Source organism: Amblyomma americanum, chromosome 4, assembly GCF_052857255.1.
Source record: "Amblyomma americanum isolate KBUSLIRL-KWMA chromosome 4, ASM5285725v1, whole genome shotgun sequence".
Taxonomy (NCBI): Eukaryota; Metazoa; Arthropoda; class Arachnida; order Ixodida; family Ixodidae; genus Amblyomma; species Amblyomma americanum.
In genome coordinates, this window is record NC_135500.1 from 50993896 (window position 1) to 51014919 (window position 21024).

A 21024-nucleotide genomic window follows, 5' to 3' on the forward strand; every position below is an offset into this window, starting at 1 on the left:
GCTGCCGTGTTACAGCGATCTACCCAGTTCGAGTCGGCGAGTTGGGCCGCGTACTCTGCCGCTCGCTGGGTGAGCTCGGTGATCCGGGCTTTAAGTTTCCTGTTGTGTTTCTGTCGGCGGCATCTGCGGAACAGGCTATGCCGCGCCTCCCAGAGGTGCAGGAGGTGGTTATCCACCTCCGGCGTGGCCTCCGAGAGTTGAATTTCTTTCTGTGTCGAACGAAGGTGTGTAACCACTTCCTGAGTCCACGCGTGGTATCCTCGTTCGCGAATGGGGGTCGGGTTTGTGTAAGATTGCCGGAACTCATTCCAGTCGGAGAGTCGGGCTTGCGCATGGGGTCTTGCCAACGGTTTAGTCCTAACGGTGATTTTGATGAAGCAGTGGTCGCTGCCGAGGGTTTCCTCGGTGTTTGTCCACTCAGCATGTCTGATGTTCTTGGTGAAGGTAAGATCCGGACACGTGTCACGGGTCACGGAGTTACCCACTCGCGTTGGGTATGCAGGGTCTGTGTGGAGAGTTAGGCCTAGCGTGGACGCGAGGTCCGCCAGCTTGCGTCCTCGCTTCTCTTCGCGCACGTATCCTCAAAGCAAGCTGGGGGCGTCAAAGTCGCCCAGGATTACTAGGGGGTCCCTGCCTGCTGTTTTTAGGGCACGACTAAAGAGCGTCGCGAAAGTGGCATTTTTGAGCTTTGGGGGCAGTAAACGTTGAGTATGTGGAGTGGTGCGTTTCTTTTCCTGAGCGGAAGGAGGGTCATCATCACGTACGAGAAATTGGTTTGGAGGTAAAGGTCGACTAAATTGGCCGCGTAACTTTTATGCACGCAGATGCAGGAAGAGGGGTCCTGCTGGAAGGTGATATAATTTGTAAGAGTGGCGCCACTCCGTGGCTCCTGGAGGGCAACCATTGCCGGGAGAGAATCGAGGGTTGATAAGAAAAGTCTGAGGTCCGCCCACTCAGCACGGGAGCGGAACCCGCGGCAGTTCCATTGGGCAATTTGGACAGGGGAGACCGAATTGGGTTTGGGGGGTTGTTTAGTCTTAGGGTTGTTGCAAGCATTATTGTTGTGTATGTTAGCGAAAGGACGTAACGGTGCTATCTCGGGGCCAGTGCTGTCGGAGGTGTGAGTGTCCTCCGAGCCGGTGAGCGAACAGCTATCGTCCTCGTCTTCTGAAATAATGGTTTTGGTAGTAGTTTTGCTGCGTTTATTCGAGGCGATTTGTCGAGTAATCATCCCGGGGACCGTTAGGGCAATCTGGGTGATTTGCTGGGCGATCATCTCGGGGATTTGAGCAAATTGTTGGGTAACTTGCTCTTGAAAAGTGGAGCAGGCTTGGACGAGCTTTGAAATTTGGTTCTCGATAGCGGTGAATCATGCCTCGAAACGTGCTTCGATGGCGGTAAATCGTGCCTCGAAACGTGCTTCGAGACGGGCCTCGAGTGAGGTTTCTGCTTTTTGGGTCGCCTTAGGCGCCGTGGGCTCACTCTCCATAATCTCTACCGCAGGGGGAACTGACGGAAGAGGAGGGGGAGTCTGATTCATTTTGGACTCTAGTTCAGTGATTTTCTTTAACAGTAGCGCATTTTGGTTCAGCAGCTTCTCATTTTGGGCCCTGAGTGCTGCCATTTCTTGGTTTTGCCCGACACTTTGTGTCTTAAGGAGGGTGTGGAAGGAGAGAGGGAGGGAGAAGCAGCCCCGCTCGAACCGCTCACCTGGTGTCCGTTTTTGACGACGTTGGCCCAGGCCCTGGGGGTTCTGTCTTGTGTCTGCGTTGTTTGCCGTTTCTTCTCCGGGCCGTTGTGTGGTTTAGGTGGCCCCTCCGGTGGTTGTTTCCCATCGGTGGTGAGTTGCGGCTGTTTCTTTGTATTGGAGGTTCCCTGGCTGGCCTCTTCACCTCCTCCTCCGGGAGGGCCCGAGGTGGCGGCTTTCCTCTTTGGCGCCGTCTTGTTGCTCTTTGCCCCCATGAGGGCAGCCATTTTTGGTGTGCGGTATTTTGCCGTACATTCGCGAGAGTTGGTGACGTGGGAGCCACCGCACACGGAGCATCGCGGATTGCATTCATGAGGGGCCCGCACCCCCTCCACTAAAGGGACTGGGGTTCCACAGGTTCCGCAGATGTCCGGTCGCAGGTTTGGACACGTGTCCGATCGATGCTCAACGATTCTACACTTGTCTCAGGCAGGGATGGTCTTGTAATAGTTTCGCACAGGTGTAAGGACGCTTTCGTAGTGCACGTATCGGGGCTTCTCCTTCCCTTCGAAAGTGATGCGTGCTTTGTTTGACTTGCCGAATTTTCGGATTCCTTTGATGGTACCGGTGCGCCATTGTACCTTATGTTGGAGGGTTTCGGAGGTGTCCTCGTTGAGGACCGTGATTACTCCGTGGCAGATGTCTTCGGAGTCCTGTTTTAGGTACCCGTAAAGTGGTACTGATCCATTGCTGGTTTCTAATACAAACTCCCCGATGAGTCGGCTCGCCGCCTTGACATTCGAGGTGTATACGACAATGATGTTTTGGTCTTTCGAGGGTATGATGGTGCTGGCTTGGGCCAGTTTCGGTCCGAGGTGTGCCGAAAAAGGAGTGCCGTAGCCTTTCTTCATGAAAGCCTTGTGAAGAGAGAAATGCGTTCTTGGTTTGATGATGATGACGAAGTCTTCGGGTGTAGGCTTGCACGTTGGTCGTGGTTTCCACTTTGTTAGGATCTTGCCCTTGCTTCCCTTGGTGCGCATCGCGGGAGCGTCCGTGTTTTTGTTCGGCAGGTTGGCTGCGGTAGTGGCGTCGGGAGCTGCCGACTTCTGCGTTTTAAGCTGAGTGCGACGTGCAATCAATTGGGTTAGGTCTGGATGAATGGAATCCGGGGGCGTGTTCGGATTTACGTCATCGGTGACGGGGCTCGAAGTCCACGCCATCGTCTCAGGATCGTAGCCACGCGATTGGGGCACGTGGGTTGTCATATTGACCTCGGAGAGTCGGTCCCGCCCAGCCGAGGGTAGGCTTCGTCGCTAGGCTTAGCGACGGCGCCCACGTGGTCGGGCGAAAAACGGCCGTAAAAATTGGTGAAGTGGACCCACCTGGCTGAGAGTGGTGTCAGGTTGTGCCGCTTGGTATTCCGGATCGATGGATGCCAGAATTGATGGAGTAGGATGCTTTGGGCCGCGGCCCTGGCCGAACATCGGCGGAGCCGATACCGCACACGTCTGCTCTGTCGCGCGACAGCAGCGCCCCCCCCCCCCCCCAAACCTTTCGGTGAGCCGTGCTCTTTTCTTTCGGATGGAATGACGAAAAGTCTTTTCCCATCGCCTCCTCGGTTGTTGCACCTATAAGCGCAACAAAAGCTTGGCATCGCCGCAGCGTGTAGCCGCCGTCAAAGCTAACAATAAAAATAATTGTTTTTGTGGGGGGAAAGGAAATGGCGCGGTATCTGTGTCATATATCGTTGGACACCTGAACCGCGCCGTAAGGGAAGGTATGAAGGAGGGAGTGAAAGAAGAAAGAGAAATAGGTGCCGTAGTGGAGGGCTCCGGCATAATTTCGACCACCTGGGGATCTTTAACGTGCACTGACATCGCACAGCACACGGGCGCCTTAGCGTTTTGCCTCCATAAAAACGCAGGCGCCGCGGTGGGGTTCGAACCCTGGAACTCCGGATCAGTAGTCGAGCGCCCTAACCACTGAGCCACCGCGGCGGGTACCGCCGTCAAAGCTGGCAAAACGCTTCCTGCCAAAACTCTGCCACACAAAAAGGAAACTAAGCGCGCTTTCTGCACCCGGCAATGGCGCCGATGTCTAATGCGGAGGAAAAAAGCGCGCACTTACACGTCACCACAGTGCCTCGGCCAATTGGAGCATTCCTCCGGCGGCGCGCTACGAGAGGAGAGAAGCCGAAAGTTCAAAGGTTTTCCTTAGTTTTGGTTCGCTGAAAGGCTTTAAGACACCCCAGCCCCCGTCTAGGATCGAGTTGGGTAGAAGCAACCAACCGCCTTTGAATTAAACAGAGCCACCTGTTTCTGCTTCGTAACGTAAAAGTAGAAATCGTAAGCATTATGAAGAAAGTTTTACGATCTCATGATTTTTTTCAAATTTGCGCTTAGCGACGAAAAACACTTCCATTAAGTTCATTTGTTAGCTGCTGTTCAGTTATTACCTGCTGTTGTCATCGGCCATTTGGAGTTGGAGTTGTATATCCACTGGTGCAGCTGTGGATGTTACTGCTTACTATGAATATAAAGTGTGCATGTAACCTCATTTCTCAGATGCCCACTTTAGGGCGGTGTTTGGGGGATTAGGTGGTCCGTTCGTACCTGTTATAATAGTTTCGCGCGTGTATTACCGCTACCAACACTGGTGCTGCAAAGTGGAGGTTCGTTGAACGGCATAATTATGATCGTAGCGTTCATTTACTAGGTAGCAAGATGTTTCAGGTGGTGGCCTTGGTGAGGAGATATTTGCTTAGGGTGCCCGCCTGATTTGTTCTGTGGTGCTTGTCAGAGCGAGCAGTTCAGCGCGGGATATATTTTCGATCTCAGGTCTACCTCCGCAAGAGGATGGTATCAGATCTCATTTCAGGTACTTGTACGTATGCATTGCGTCAAAAAGGCTTTTATTCCGAGGAATACGTCAATCGTTCCAGTGCCAAAAAAAAAAAACATTGTTTTGTCCCGCGTACAGGATTTTGTAGTATACAGGAGTGAAGTCGCATGTCATATTCTATTCGACTCGCTACCATGAGTAAAGCTGGGATTTGGTTGAGTTGGTAAGCATTCATGACGGGTCAACAGCGCATTTTTATCGCGAATGTGCAAAAATGCAAATGTGAAGCGATGTGCCAGAAGAGAGCAGTGCTGTTCCATTATAAAAACAAGGTGTCGCGCGAAGTCATCGAAGCGTATCACATCATTAATCTTTGAGAAAGATGCAGCAGCAATCCTTCCGTGACATTAAATGGCAAGGAAATTGAATATCTCGCCTTGCACGTGACAAAGGTTGTTTACCCCTTTTCTCAGTTTTCCTGTTTTTTATGTTTGATTGTCGGCGTTCACTATATATTACCACTTTTTGTTATTCAATAAACGCAGTTGTTTAAGCCTGTCTTGTCTTTGTCCCGCCTCTGTTGGGCTGTTCACCCCCATGAATCTTTACGGTGACTCTGTTGCCCGTTGTGTGCAGGTACCGTCGGCAGAGAGAGAAAACCGGGGGTTTATGCAAAGGAAGGCTAGCATACATTAAACGGAGCAACAGGATCTTGAGTCACCCTCACTCACCTCACGCTGAATGTATATAATGAACAAAAGGGGTGAGCTGACGTAAGATACTGATGTTGGTACCCAATACGTGTCAAGCTTCCATTAATTTTTCAAGAGCAAAACCTTTGAATATAAATGGTGCCTTCCTTGTGTGATCCCTGGCTACTGTCCGCCGAAGATAAATTCAATTCACTCTGTTACGAGCTTTGTCCAGTACATATGGTGTAGTAGAAAGGGGAGCTTGCAGTAAATGGAGGGTTCCTCTTATTTTGTCCCTTTCACAAAGTTAATCACACGGGACTCTGGGTGCCGTGTGCTACATGTTCGCAGGTCAGCGTCACCTACGCCGTCCTGTTGGCTTCGATCCACGCGGCGAAGTTCTCATCCACCGAAAGGCAAGCCGTGGAGGACATACTCAACACGGTGCACTCGGTGGCGGTGGAAAAACTGCGTGCCTCGGACAATCTGCCGCAATTTCAGCTCAATTCGCTCGTCAGTATGCTGAAGGACGATGCGGATCCCGTCGTGTGGCCAGTACCACCCAAGTTCGACACTGCCTTCATGGGCCGCTTGTACGGCAGAAGGCCGGACAGCTCACGGGCGTTCTTCGGTCACTGGCAGTCTAGCAGGGAAGAGCTCGCGCTCTCCTTTGGAAGGTACTGCACACTTGAAAGCTTATTGCGCCGTTGGAAAGTGTGAGGAACGGCAGTGCGAACCTAAAAAGCCCTGGACTCTCTTAATAAATCTAACTAGCTGCATCTTGAATGTCACTTATTTTTGTTGAGTATGGTGGAGGCGAAGTAAAAAAAAAACTGCATTTCACAATTTCGTTGGGTTTCCGTCCCTTACAAGCAGCTGTGGGTCACGCAAGGTATCTTATCGCGTGTTACAAAAATCTTTACTGATAAACCTAAACAATATAGCTATGAAAGCGCGCCAAGTCTTTCTTACCAATTTCCTGTACGGACAAAAGTAACCGAGTTACTAGAGTACTGGAATATTTCACTAAATGGAAAAGACGAAAGAAGGGTTAAAAAAAGCGAATGCAGAATGATTAGAGCAGCCCGTAGCAGAGTTTAAATGCATGCAAAGCAAGTCGCAAACAATTTCCAAAACATCTTTATGCAAATTATATAGAATATACTGCATAGCCAATATGCGCTCGTCACGCAGTCACTGCTCTTTGTTCTTCTCGGCTTTCTACCTTCCTTATGTAAGCAAGCCGCGACCGTGGCGCGCTTTGTTTTTTTACATTTGCAGCTTACATTGTGCCTAACGTTTTGTCTTTAATACTTCCACATTCCCTTCACAGTATACGGAGTTGACCACAAGAATCTGGCCTCCATTATATTCAATGGGTTTCCGAATTGAAGGCTGACGCTTATGTGTTGTACAGGGAGTTGTTGTTTCATGTTTTTATTTTTCTGAAGCTCAGCGTTCTTCTTTTCGTGTTTATTTGAGAACGAAACTTTCAGGCTTCTGAGTATCCTTGCTATAGAAGTAGTGCTGTTTTCATTCTCGCACTACGTTTGTCACCCCTGTGCGGTAAAAGTCATTTAGTAATTAAGTTCCCCTGTATGTTTGCGCGTGCTGATAATGCGGCAGTGATTAATGCACATGCGGTCGCATATATGGTGGTGTGGGTGTGCCAGCATAAGGGCCGCGCATAAAAGCAAATGAGCGAAACACATGCGCGAACGCAAAAGGCTAGCAAAACGCTTATATAGTTTCGAAGCTTGAAAAGGTAGAACTATGTCTTTCTAAACAGTAGGCTTCATGTCTGAATCTGTTTATTCATTTGTAATGACTGCAAGTGTATTTGTGTGAGTTGTACAGGCTTGTAGTTTCGTGTTTTACTCTAAGAAAGAATTCAATATAAACAGCTTACGCTTCACAAACGCAGTGTTTCAATTTCCGAACGAAGGAAAGCCCCTCGCATAAATCCAAGAGGAGCCAAAGGTAACCGTGACATCTTTCGCGTTAATACAACAGCGATGAAAATTCTGCTCAATCATCGCGAAACCAGAACATAACACTTGCTCATGACACTCGTGGTTGGCATCGCTTCGAAGGTGGGTGGCTACAGTAGTTGCAAACATTCCTCAGTGCTTTACAGTCACGGGGTGAAGTCACTTCAAGCAGCAAAAGCACTAAGCAGGTGATGACAGGCTGTGAGCAGATGTCACTACGGTAGCAGATGACGCTTGGCTAGGAGATCGAGCCTCCTGGTTTGTGTCGCCTTGCGTCCGAGGTCGCAAAGCCAGTGCCTCAAGACGGAAAACCGCGCTGCTACTTGCCAACGACCCCATTCGATGACTTTGCTCTTGGCTCCCTCAGTTTGTTGTCTTTTAGAACCGAGTATATCTCGCTGTCGCTCCGGCGAATATGATTTGTTGGTCATAGGTTTTTGGGGAATCTGTCGAAAGTGGAGCAGATTTAAAATAAGAGAGTAATTGCTCATTGGCATTCACCCGACCACAGCGGTACGGCTACAAAGGAAAGCTATAGGGCTTGCAGAGAAACTTCGCAAAGAAAAATCAATAACTTGATCTTGATGATTGAATTTAATTGATCAATAACCCCTGACCCGAACGAATTTTCTTTTACGATGTTTCTGGGGAAGCTGTATTGCTTTCCTTTGTAGCCGGATGGCTGCGCTTGGGTCGATGCCAATGAGTGATCACTTCCTTATTACAGTGCGAGTTCAAAGCTCTGTAGCGCGTATAGACCGAACAAGCACTGTGGCTGCTTTGTATGAAACAGAATTTCGAAAAATGAAATCTGGCGTACTTTCATTAGCTGTTCTTTCCGGTTAAAATCGAAAAATCCGACCTCTCCTACCCAGTTGGGGAGTAATTACTAGGTAGCATCCACATAAGCGTTGCCATACGGCTGGAGCAGGGAAGCTGTAAAGCTTTCTCAGAACCTTTGTATTTGGAAAATGAGTCCTGGTCTGGGGATGCTCCTGAGCAATAACTCTTTAATTAAAGGTCTACTCTACTGTGATTTCGGCTAAATACTTTGATCCAACTTCTGGTACTTTTTGTATTTGAATTTTATGACTGGGAAGCGATCTTCAGAAAATTCAGATTGTAGTCCAGAAGGGTCAGCTGATGAGGCCCCGTTGTCCAAGCAGCATAAAGTGCTGAGGAGTGAGCCATTGCTGCTATATGGACTGCACTCGCGCACCATTGTTTGAATGACTGCTATTTTCCTCCCACAGCTACCCGCACACTGTGGCCTCTCAGTTCTACAAGGTGGACCCGGCGTCGCTGTCCACTTACAGTCCTCTGCTGAAGAAGGTGGCCATGGCGACCGCCGCACTGGAGTCGCCGCTCTATTACCGAGAAGGCACGGCGGCCATCAACTACGGTGGCCTGGGCTTCGAGTACGCCATGCGCCTGGCGCGCATGATGGACATGCGCAAATTGTTCGACGCCGCAGCGCTGCAGGAGGTGCCCGCGGCCACCGAGGCAGACCGGCTGGCGCTGGCGCTCAAGTGCTCCGACGAGAGGGAGAAAGATCAGGCGTTTCCTTTCCTGCCGGCGCTAGCTGTGGCACACGGCGCTTTCGCCAAGGTAAACGGCACTCTTTTTTATTTTTCACACATTACAGGCTTGCACACCCTGAACACACGTGGGTTCTAGAGCCAGCCTTTTAAAAAATTAAACAGTGCACAAGGCAAAGTTTGAAGTTTATTGAAGCACGCGTGATTAAATTTTCCAAAGACAGGGTAGAGAAGGTGATTGTCTACATGCTGTTTTTTGTCGCCTTATGTAAACTGTCTTAATACCGTGAAGTACACCTGGTGAAGATACCTTGTCCGTTTTCCACCGGTCAAAAAGTTATTCAGTAGTCATAGTATTCTTCTCCTGTGCTGAGTACAATAGAATAATGATGGACGTTGTTCACCGCAGCCAATAATCGTAAAGCGGGGTGATGTGGCATCACATTTGTAGTCTTTCGAGTCTTTGTGTTTTCGTATATTTTTGCTTCCATCACAAAAATGTGGGATCTCACGCTGTCTTGAAGCGAAGATTAGACCGCGAGGAGAACACCGCTCCTGACACAAGCTTGTATCATAGAGCAGGCCTCAGCTTAAGATGTCCTTTACACGAGATCCTTAGTTCGATTTGTGGATTATGGAGCGTTTAGCGTTCCAAAGCGAGTAAGGCTATGAGGGACGCCGTAGTGGAGGGCTCCGAAAATTTCGACCGCCTTGGGTTCTTTAGCGTGCACTGACATCGCACAATACACGGGCCCCTAGAGGTTTGCCTCCATCGCATTGCGACTGCCGCGGCCGGGATCGAACTCACGTCTTACGATATCCTTAGACATATTTTCTATAAGCACTGACTCCTCGGCAGGACTTCATTCATTAATTCATTCATTCATTCATTCATTCATTCATTCATTCATTCATTCATTCATTCATTCACGCTGTTTATTCGTATACCACGGTGCACATGACTCCAAGGAAAAAGCCGTGCAACGACGGCTTGGGGAGCCCCTGGCGCCGAACAATACAGTGGCAGCAGAAGACAGGAAGAGATAGTGGAAAAAAAAACTATTACAGCCTAGTGATGACAAAGAAGATTAAATTATTACCGTGTAAGCTTGTACAAGTACAACAAAAACATAGAACGTTCTCCGCACACAAAGAACGCAAAGAAATCACTAAGAAGAAAATCGTCCAGGAATGTACAATCTGGTCTTGAATAGCTGTTTATGCTCAGAGGAGGTTAATTTCAGTTTATCAATGTCTAACCTATTGTATTTGTTTAGCAGCCTTGATAACGTGTTTTGTAGCATTTGTCTACCGCATTATTACGATATTTTGGAACTTTACAGGGTTCTGTTATAAACCTGTTGTGTCTGAACGAAGAGAGATCGAGTGTTTTGCACTCAAATAGTTCCGGCGACAAAATATGTAGTAGTATAACTCGTGTGATCTCATTACATTAAGTTGTTTTAAAAGAGGGGCAGAAGGCTCTGTGTATTTTACATTTGCGATGCGTCGTAAAACTTTTTTTTATATTTAACACCCTGTTTAAATTGGTCACCGTAGTGGTGCCCCAGAATAAATAGCAGTAATGTAGGGAGGACACAAATAAAGTATTATAAGTCATTAGGTTGATTGATTGTGGATGTGAATAACTTTGGTGATTAAGCATTCCGGTGGCAGAACTTAAATTCTGCCATAAGTTATCCACATGATCGTCCCATTGCAGGTTGTGTGAAAAATAAACGCCGAGCACTTTAACAAATGAAACAGCACCTATTTTTGAAATTTTTAAGATTATAGCGTGCTCATTAGTAATGTATCTGCCCTTGGAATGAAAAATTACCGCCTTTGTTTTTCAATGTTTATTTTTAAGCGGTTGGTGCTACTCTAGATACCAAATTTTTATAGCACACTATTAGCTTCCGCTCTGAAGTCAGCTTCACAAGGTGATGAGACAAAGATACTCGTATCATCCGCGTATATGACTAGTTTAAAACCGGAGCCAATATGGGCAACGTCATTTATATATAGATTAAAAATTAATGGGCCAAGTATGCTTCCTTGCGGCACTTCCGCAATAAGTTTTTTTTGCTTGATGTCAAGTCATTTATGAAAACAATCATTTACTGAAACCAACTGTGTTCTATTCGAAAGATGATTTTTATTATTTTCAAGGGAAGAGCATGGACGCCGTAATGGTTTAACTTTACAAGCAAAGTGAAGTGTCTAATGTAGTCGTGCGCCTGAGTGAAATCCACGAAAATGCCTGCAACCAACTGTTTAAATTCAATTTTTTTGTAATATGTGTTCTTTTTTATCTGAGAGGGCAAGTTCTGTTGACATTTGTTTTCTGAAACCATACTGTGCTTTTGCTATAATTTTCTGTTTGTCGCAGAAAGAGAATAATTGCTTGAACAGAATCTTTTCCAAACCCTTAGCAAATACCGGGAGAATAGATATAGGCCTGCAGTAGAGCGCTCGACTACTAATCCGGAGTTCCCGGGTTCGAACCCAACCGCGGCGGCTGCGTTTTTATGGAGGAAAAACGCTAAGGCGCCCGTGTGCTGTGCGATGTCAGTGCACGTTAAAGATCCCCAGGTGGTCGAAATTACTCCGGAGCCCTCCACTACGGCACCTATTCTTCCTTTCTTCTTTCACTCCCTCCTTTATCCCTTCCCTTGCGGCGCGGTTCAGGTGTCCAAAGATATATGAGACAGATACTGCGCCATTTCCTTTCCCCGAAAAACCAATTATTATTATTACTGCAGTAGGTAACGTTGAGACTGCCGCCTTTCTTAAAAACAGGGATGACACGTGTGACTCGCATTTTGAGCGGTCTGTCTGTTGTTGCCAGGAAGAAAGAAAAGGAAAGTGCACAGGCCTGCCCACTGGCTCAAGCCGAGCCACAATCGCTACCACGTGCAGATATAGTAGGAGAGTTGAAAGATGGGATAGAGAGACAGGGTAGTAAAGACGCGCTAAAGACAAGGCCGATCCCGGAGGTAGAGCAATACCAGGCCAACAAATGGAGGGAGTGAAGCATCCTTCAAACTCTCAGCCACATTTCCAAAAATAAGTTCAATTGGACCCGTAACAGATACTCTACGGGGTCCGGACATTCGCATTTTAAGCGGAAATACTCTGGAAGAAATGCACAAGTTAAAGAGATAGGGCAGGACTGGACTGATAATGTCGATTACATACTTAATCAGCTTATTGTGCACACCGTCACAGTCACAGCTGTGAGAGTTTTCTAGGTTCAAGAAAGTAGAAAATACTTTATTTGCATCGGTCGGCCGTAGGAACAAACTATCTGGATTTTCTGCCCCCCTCAAAAAAAAAAACATCGACGTGATATTGCGCTTAAGTCTCGATGCACAAAATACCAATTAAATGCGTCGACCATGTTTTGTCCACTCATCACCCGCCCATCATGACGAATTTCTGCAACCATCCATTTCTGCTCACTGCGCGCTATCAGAAAATTTAGATCCTTCCACGTGACATCTGAAAATGACAAACAAGAAGAAGAGTAGCGAAAATGGCATGTTTTAATTGAGTTCTTTAGCTGTTTGTTCAAAGAATTCCGAAAGGATTTAATCTGAGCAAGAAACTCTCCTCTCGAGTCTGCATAAATTTTTTGAGCAGACGCTCTTTCTTTTCAAATTTTCGCAATAGCTCTCGCGTTATCGACGGTTTTTGACGGCTTTTTTATTTTAGGGAGGCTTATCAATAAAAAAATGCAATGAAGAAGATGGTTCAGCACCGATGCCAACGACGACGAAGCGCTTGCGCCGCCCGTCGGATGCTCGTGCTGGAACGTGCCGCTTGCGTCCCAGTTTCTCTCCTCGCCGGCTAGGAGATTACTTTTGCTAGGGTCTTCCTCGCCGGCGCTTCCAACGTGCCAATAAACCGCTCTAGAACTGGTGGAGGTTGCTGCGTTTCCCTTTTCACCATCACCGTGGACCTTCGCAGCCGCACCATCTCGATGTCAACGAGCAAGGCCAGTCAACAGCCCGCCGCCCCGGCGCAGCCAGTCACCTGCTCCGGTTCCGTCCGGCAGCGGGACCCCGCTGTTTTCAGCGGCCACAGCGACCAGGATGTGAAAGATTGACTGGAATCGTACGAATGGGTGAGCCGCCATAACAACTGGGACAACCACGTCAAGCTTATCAATGTTATTTTCTACCTCAGCGATGTCGCGAAGCTCTGGTTCCGCAACCACAAGGCCGACATTCTCGCTTGGGCTGTTCTGAAAAGTACACTTGCGGAGGTTTTCGGCCGTCCCGCCGTGCTGAAACTGCGCGCTGAGCAAAGCTTGCGCGTCCGAGCTCAGCACACGGACGACATTTTCACCAGCTACACTGAAGATGTCGTTGACCTCTGCAACTGTGTTGATCCGGCTATGACAGAGGCTGACAATATCAAGCACACCATGAAGGGTATCGACGACGACGCTTTTCAAATGTTGTTGGCGAAGAGTCCCACCACCGTTGCCTCGCTGTATACCCTGTGCCAAAGTTTCGACGAGCTGCGCAAGCAATGTCTTTGCGCTCGTCGACCACCTCCGCCTGCCGACATCTCCGGCCTGGCCATCAACCCCGATTTACTCGCTACCATCAAATACTTCGCGCGGGGCGAGGTCGGCCGGCAGCTCTCGCTCCTATCTCGCCAACACCAGTCAGCGCCTGCCCTCACCGCTGAGATCCGGCACGCCATCACGCAGGAAGTCGCCGATGCACTTCCTACTCTTCGGCAACTAGCTTCCTTGGCTCCCCAGGTCGGTTTTCCCCCGATCCCGCCAACCCCTGTTGCTGCCCCGTGGAGCTACGGTCCTCCAGTTGCCGTGCCGCCTGCACCCGCTCCCGCCCCTCTCACATATTTCGAGGCTGTCACACAAACCACCGCGACCGCAGGCTTATGCGTACGTTCCTCCAGCAGTGCCTGCGCCTGTTGCTCCACGAAACCGCTTCACGCCCGCTACCTACAACCCTTGGCGCACAGCTGACAATAGACCGATATGCTATGCCTGCGGTCTCCCGGGCCACGTCGAGCGCCTCTGTAGACGTACTCTGCATGCGCCTGTCCACACTCTGCCGGAATACCCCGATACAGACCGCACCTTTCGCCCACCTTTCGGACCACAACCTCAGGGGACCTCTCCTGACCGCGCGCTCGGTCGCCAGCCCTACGTTTCCCACCACTCGCCTTCCCCTCGCCGCCGCTCCTTGTCGCCCGTGAGGCGTCGCAACATCCCCACTGATTTGGAAAACTAGCTGCCGCAGTTCCCGGGGCACGAACTGCGCGCTCATCGCCCTGCTTAAGTCCTCGGCATTCTCCGCCGAATCTTCTTGATGTGTTTGTAGACGGTCTCAAGACACTTGCGCTTGTGGACACTGGAGGCACCGTTTCTGAAATTAATGAAAACTTCTGCCGCTCGCTTCGAAAAGTTACCACCCCATCTTCTGGACTCTCACTCCGTAAAGCCAGCGCCGAGCCCGTTCATCCTTCTGCCGCTTGCACAGCACGCGTCGTCATCGCCGATGTTTTATATGTTGCCGAATTTTTAGTCCTCCGTGCAAGCTCCAATGAAGTCATTCTTGGATGGGTTTGCTATCCCTCCACAGTCCCGTCGTTAACTGCGCCCGTGCGCACGTCGTCTTCCCTCCGCTCTGCGATGCGCCATTCGACGAGCCTCCGATTCGCCTTGCTGCTAAGCTTGTTGTCGCCGAGGACACTGACATTCCCCCTGACAGTACCGTGCTCGTCCCTGTTTGCGCCGCCTCTGTTTTTGACGCCACCGTTCTCTTCACGCCTTCCCCCGCCGTTGCCTCTCGCCGACACCTCTCTCCCCAGTGCCGTCATCGACATTCACCACGGTGCTACCGCCATCCTTGTCTCTAACACCTTATTCTCCGCGCTCTCCCTGCTCCGTGGCTAGTGCGTCGGCCATTTTGAAACCGCTGACTTGATCTCTTCCTTGGACACTGATGTGGCCTCCTCCGGGGCGGACGTCGCTGCCGTCACCCCAGGTGGCGCTACTCCAGATCACCCGCCGTCTTCAGACATTTTAGACCGCTCCATTGACCGCGCTCTCGACACGGCTCACCGCGCACATCGTTTGGCCGCCAGTCCACTTCTTTGGGCCGTGGGAACACTGTCGAGGACCACATTGACACCGGCACCCATGTTCCTCTCCGTCAGCGCCCCTACCGTGTGTCGCCTCCCGAGCGCGGCGTCATAACTGAGCATGTTGACGATATGCTACAACGCGGCATATTTCAACCATCGGCCAGTCCTTGGTCATCCCCAGTCGTCCTGGTGAAAAAGAAGGATGGCTCGATACGATATTGCGTGGACTATCGTCGCCTTAACAAAATTACGCGCAAAGACGTCTACCCGCTACCCCGTATTGACGACGCCCTTGACTGCTTGCAAGGCGCCGAGTTCTCGTCCCAAGATCTCCGTTCCGGCTATTGGCAAGTCCCGATGGCTGAGTCCGACCATCCTAAAACGGCGTTCGTCACCCGTTACAGACTCTATGAGTTCAACGTTATGCCATTCGGCCTCTGTAACGCTCCCGGAACGTTTGAACGAATGATGGACATCTTGCGCGGCCTCAAGTCGAACATTTGTCTCTGCTATTTAGATGATGTCGTCGTGTTTTCGCCCGATCTTTAGACGCATCTCAAGCGCTTGCGCCAGATACTGCAGTGTCTCAGCAGTGCTGGCTGTCACCTTAATCTGAAAAAAATGTCACTTTGGCGCCCGGCAGCTGGCAATACTCGGCCACCTCGTCTCCAAAAACGGCGTCCGGCCAGATCCTGACAAACTAAGTGCTGTGGCTGGCTTCCCTCAACCGACTTCCACAAAATAGGTGCGCTGATTTGTGGGTCTCTGCTCCTATTTTCGGCGATTTGTCCCAAATTTCGCCTTTATCGTCGTGCCCCTTGCGAAACTCCTTAATGGTCCCGCCAACCTGTCTACGTGGGACTCGGCCTGCGATGACGCTTTTGCTGCTGTCCGTCGTTTTCTAACTTCACCACCTATCCTTCGACACTACGGCCCCAGTGCCCCTACTGAGGTGCACACCGACACAAGCGGAGTCGGCCTCGGTGCTGTCCTTGCCCAGCGCAAGCCGAATTTGCTGAATACGTCGTTGCGTGCCCTCACCAAAGTTTAGTCCAACTACACCATGGCAGAAAAGGAGTGTTTCGCCGTAGTGTGGGCTCTAACAAAATTCCGCCCATATATATATATATATATATATATATATATATATATATATATATATATATATATATATATATATATATATATATATATATATATATATATATATATATATATATATATAGTGACTGCCCGTTCACTGTCGTCACTGATCAATACTCCTTGGGCTGGTTAACCTCACTAAAAGATCCCTCAGGGCGTCTTGGCCTCTGGGCCCTCCGTCTTTAGGAATTCGATATTACCGTAGTTTACCTGTCAGGCCACAAAACACCCCGACGCCGACGCCTTCTCACGCTCGCCACTGCCCTCCCCTGCGCTCTTTTCCACAATATATGATTCGATACTCGCGGCGCTCACTGCCATGGACATGCCCCTTCAACAACGCCAAGATCCACGGATTTCATCCGTGCTCGACGTACTTCGTGCACACTCTACGGCCTCCTTCCCTCGGGCCCTTCGTCGCCAAGCTTCCCATTTTGCCCTCCGCGACGATCTTCTATACCGCCCAACTATCGTCCAGACGGCCGAATGTGGTTTCTCGTGATTCCCCGACATCTCCTGTTGTTGATTTGTGAACACCACCATGCCGGCCCTCAGCGCCCTCACGCTGGCTCGCTGAAGACCTACCAGCGACTACGCCCGAGGTACTATTGGCGGGGCTTGTACAACTTCGTTCGTCGCTACGTGTGCTCTTGCACTGCCTGTCAGCAGTGGAAGTAGACACCTCGCCCTCCGACTGCCGCGTTACAGCCACTACCGTGCTCGGCTCGCCCTTTTGATCGTGTGGGCATCGACCTATATGGGCCATTTCTCTTCACAACCGCTGGGAATCGATAGATCATAATCGCTGTGGACCTCCTCACTCGGTACGCTGAGACCGCAGCCCTACTTGCGGCTACTGCTCGCGATGTAGCCTTCTTCCTTCCCCATCACTTTGCCCTGTGTCACAGCGCTCCTGGAGAACTTCTCAGTGACCGCGGCCACCGCACCACTACTGCTTACCATCCTCAAACCAACGGCTTCACCGAACGCTTCAACCAGACTCTTGGGGGCATGATCGCCATGTACATTCGCTCCGACAACTCTAATTCAAATCAGGTTCTTCCGTTCGTCACCTATGCAATAACACCGCATCTCACGCAACCACCGGATTTTTCCCGTTCTTTCTTTTATTCGGGCGCGAACATTCTTGTATTTTGGATACAATCCTTTCCTACAAACCCGACAGCTTAAATATACTTCCTTTCTAACATTACCCTCCATGCTTAGCAGTGCCGCCAGTTGTCTGGCTTCTTCAACGGCGAACGCCAAGGCCTCCGCAACCATATGATTTCGATCGAGACACGCCCGCTGTTGACTTCCCCACTGGCTCACTGGTCTGGCTCTCTATTCAGGCTACGTCCAAATTTTCGGCCAAGCACATGTACCCTTACCGCATCTTAGAGCACACGTCGCCGGTCAACTACATCATCGAACCGGTGACACCACCTTCGGACCATCGCCGCCGTGGCCGCGACGTCGTTCACGTCAGCCGCTTGAAGCCTCGTTACAGCCCACTCGTCGTCTCCTCGCCATGAGTCGCCAGGATGGCTCCCTCTTTCCGCCGGGGCAGTTGGACTGAAGAAGATAGTCCAGCATCGACGCCAACGACGACGAAGCGCTTGCGGCGCCCGTCGGATGCTCGTGCTGGAACGCTGCCATTTGTGTCCCGGTCTCAAGCCTCGCTGGCTAGGAGATTACTTTTGCTAGGGTTTTCGTCGCCGGCGCTTCCAACGTGCAAATTAACCGCTCTGCAGTACTTTTGTATACTGAAGCGGAGGAGCACAAAAAAGCCCCGTAAGCAGTATTCGCATCACTCTCGCCAAAAGCACTGTCCCAGCATAGCTGATTTATTTCTAGACGGAAAGCACCGAGATCTGCATTGGAAACAACTTGAAACCTGCAACCTATATCTGAAGCTGAAACCTTAGAAATGTTCATGTCAGTGCTGCAGCATATCGGTAAATGGTCGCTTACAGGATATGCAAGTATAGAGCTTTTATGGAAGAGCGATAGCAGTTTGATATAAACAAATCTAAAATAGTTTCTAAGTAAAGGGTGATTCGCGTGGAAGAGCTTACAAAATTTGTGCGCACGACACAGGAGAGCATATTATCAAAATAAAATTTCGGTGTGCTGGTAGAACCTATGTCAACATTAAAGCCACCACCAAGTGTAATCCTGTATTCATTTTCGTCAAGAACTGACAATAGTTTTTCCAGAAATGTCCATGAAATCAGTCATACAAGTAACAAACAGCGATGACAAGGGCATGCACCATTACACACAAGACATCGTAATTACTAGACGCACATGAAAATTCCGGAAATAAGATTGCTGGAAAGAACTCATTCACAAGTAGACACACGCCTCCTCCCCTGCGATTAGACCTGTACACACAGTTTTCATCCCCGAGAGCTGGAAAGTATTTGAGTTGCATGACTGCTAAGTTTCAGTGAACATGAGCACATTGAAATATTCAATCCACTTCTGCAATATACATTCAAGTTCTGACACTTTCTTGCTGATTGACTGCACATTTAAATGAAAACAGTTTATGAGGCCCTTTCTCGTAGATACAAGCTTGTTGATCAATTTTCTTAATGTGCGTGCCCCAAGTACATTTTATTCGAAGTGTGTGCCTTTTTCGATTTTTGCGAAAGAATTACGTTCGGAGGTCATGTTGGCTTCTATCACTATAGCACTGTCACCATCTGCCATGCACATGATTTCGCCATTTCTATGCCATACGTATCGGCAACCGTTGTCTTTTGCCCATTCTTTCACTGGGCAAAGCAGCTGGCGGTTTTGGTTCGTCATGTTTTCCTGAATGAAAATATTGGAATCCTTTTCCTGTAGCTTTTCTACCATCAAGCCACTGGTCCCTGCCTTGTGTACCGAACAATTACACCGGGTGGCTTGTCATGCTTAGCAGGGAGGCGATGTATAGCAGAAATATCTCTTTCCGATACATTCGGCATACCAGTAAGGTTGGCGCCGGAATTTACCTTTTCTATCTAGTTTTCGGTTTTCGATACCTTTGTCTCATGACCTCCTAGGTTTAGCCGCCGGCTTCTCCATTCCAAGTCATTTAGCTTATCGCTCATTCGTTCATTTGCCTCATCTGCGTCTGGATTCCTGCCTCCTTTCAGAGCCTCCACTCTTCTGCGAATGTTCTCTGTGTCATTCTCTTATGTTGCCTGTTGTGTTAACAGCTCCTCTTATTTATCAGACCTTGACTGCACAGCTTTAGGTACGGTTTCTTTCAGTGGCATTAGGTCGTTCAGATGGCTATTGATAGAATACGCTGTGTTCAATGCCGGAGGGTTCTTTCAGCTTTAGTCTTTTATTGTTGCGCTTTTGAGACTGAAAGAGGGAAGCAACACATAACATGGATGCGTTAACTTTTCTTACATACTTGACCTCGAGCTATCTTGTCAGTGCCTCATTGCGTCACAATCAACCTTGGGTAGAATATAGCCAGCGCCACGGTCCAAAGCCGAAACAGCACAGCGGACGCTGAGGAAGTCGCAATCGCGCTTGCCATCAAGCACGCTCACACCACAATCATGAGCGACTCGCAAGGCGTACCTCAATAGGGAACTCTGCCATGCGGCCGCTTACATCATGAGGAATCACACTCCCGGTACACGCACCCGTGTGGATCCTCACTGGCTGCACAGCTCCCACCACTAAGGCGTCATGTCCTCTACGTTCTGGGGAGACACCATATGGCGCGAACCTCCGTAATCATGGACCAAAATGACTAATCACGCGACTTGCATGTATAACGTAACCTGCTATAGCGCACTTTGCTACGTTTGCTGAAGGTGTGCATAAAAGGACGGGTACTTTCCGATTACCAGGACAAAGTGATAAAGCTCTCCAGAGCAACAAAATGGTAGGTGATTTGTGGGAGGCGGAGATACTCTATAATTGTGGAGGCTATATTAGTGTGGAAGTGGAACAAGACATCTATGAACCGAATCTAATTTTGTGCCACGACGCTCCATGAGGGTTCTAAGCGGGCCTCTTGTCGCGCCTCACACAGGTGGTGAATGGCACCGAAGAAATACGTCTCAAGGGCATGGAACATTACACGGCGGAGCAGGTCTTCTTCATGACAATGTGCCTCAGCCTATGCCAAGTGGACGCGGCCGAACGCCGCTGGTCTTCAGGTTGCAACGCGGCGGTGCGGAACTTCGAGCCTTTCGCAAACGCCTTCCGCTGCCAGCTTGGTTCCGCCATGAATCGCAGAGACAAATGCACGTTTCTGACTGGCTAGACGGCGGAGCTATGCGCCAGGCTATTTTTGTACCAGGCGCCGGGGGAATAATTCTGTGTCAGTATTGACGCTACATCAACCCCTAAAGCAACGTAAAAACCAGTTTCTGTTAAGGCGAAAAGAGAATTTTGTACAGAATGCAATACCTCAATACCTACCTTCGTTTGTAGTAGTGCTTTTGAGAGCACAATGTTTTTACTTCTAGTCATATAGCGGAAAGAGAAAGCGCATCCAAATGTGATGGGCAAATTTGCAAAGATGATCGTCAGTATTATGCGCTTGTGCGAAAACTCAATTTTGCGTGGCTTCCAATACGCATATACCGAAGGCATGTAATAAAGGGGTGCACCACATATTATTTTTTGCTGCAATTTAAAATTGAGAAACGTTCCACATAAATTTTTGCTGATGTGTTACATCACCGAGCATAGCGACAAGCAAAAAGTACACGATTGCACTAAGTCTTCTTATGAGCGAAGATTCGAAAGCCTTTCCTGGTCCTCTCTTTCTCCCTCCATTTTTCGTGTTATTTATTTCTAGTTTTTAATTATTTATTTTGTTTTTATTTTGTACTTTCATTTTTAGTATTTTTAATTTCCGGTTTTTAATTTCATTACATATATGTTGCTTATGGAGTGTTACGTTTTTGTTTTATTTATCATACAACTTATATTTGAGAGTTCATGCAGCAACGCCCGTCCGCTGACTTCCGTGCACGGTA

The 21024-nt window shown here is 49.1% G+C and overlaps 1 protein-coding gene across 1 annotated transcript; it reads left to right on the top strand.

Moving 5' to 3' along the window:
* Positions 1-4410: 4410 nt before the first annotated feature.
* On the top strand, positions 4411-20410 carry LOC144129489 (uncharacterized). The gene is made up of 4 exons (XM_077663656.1): positions 4411-4431; positions 5572-5897; positions 8465-8819; positions 20070-20410. The coding sequence occupies exons 1-4, from the start codon at positions 4411-4413 to the stop codon at positions 20301-20303; spliced, it is 936 nt and encodes a 311-aa protein (XP_077519782.1). The 3' UTR covers positions 20304-20410.
* The last annotated feature ends 614 nt before the right edge of the window (positions 20411-21024 follow it).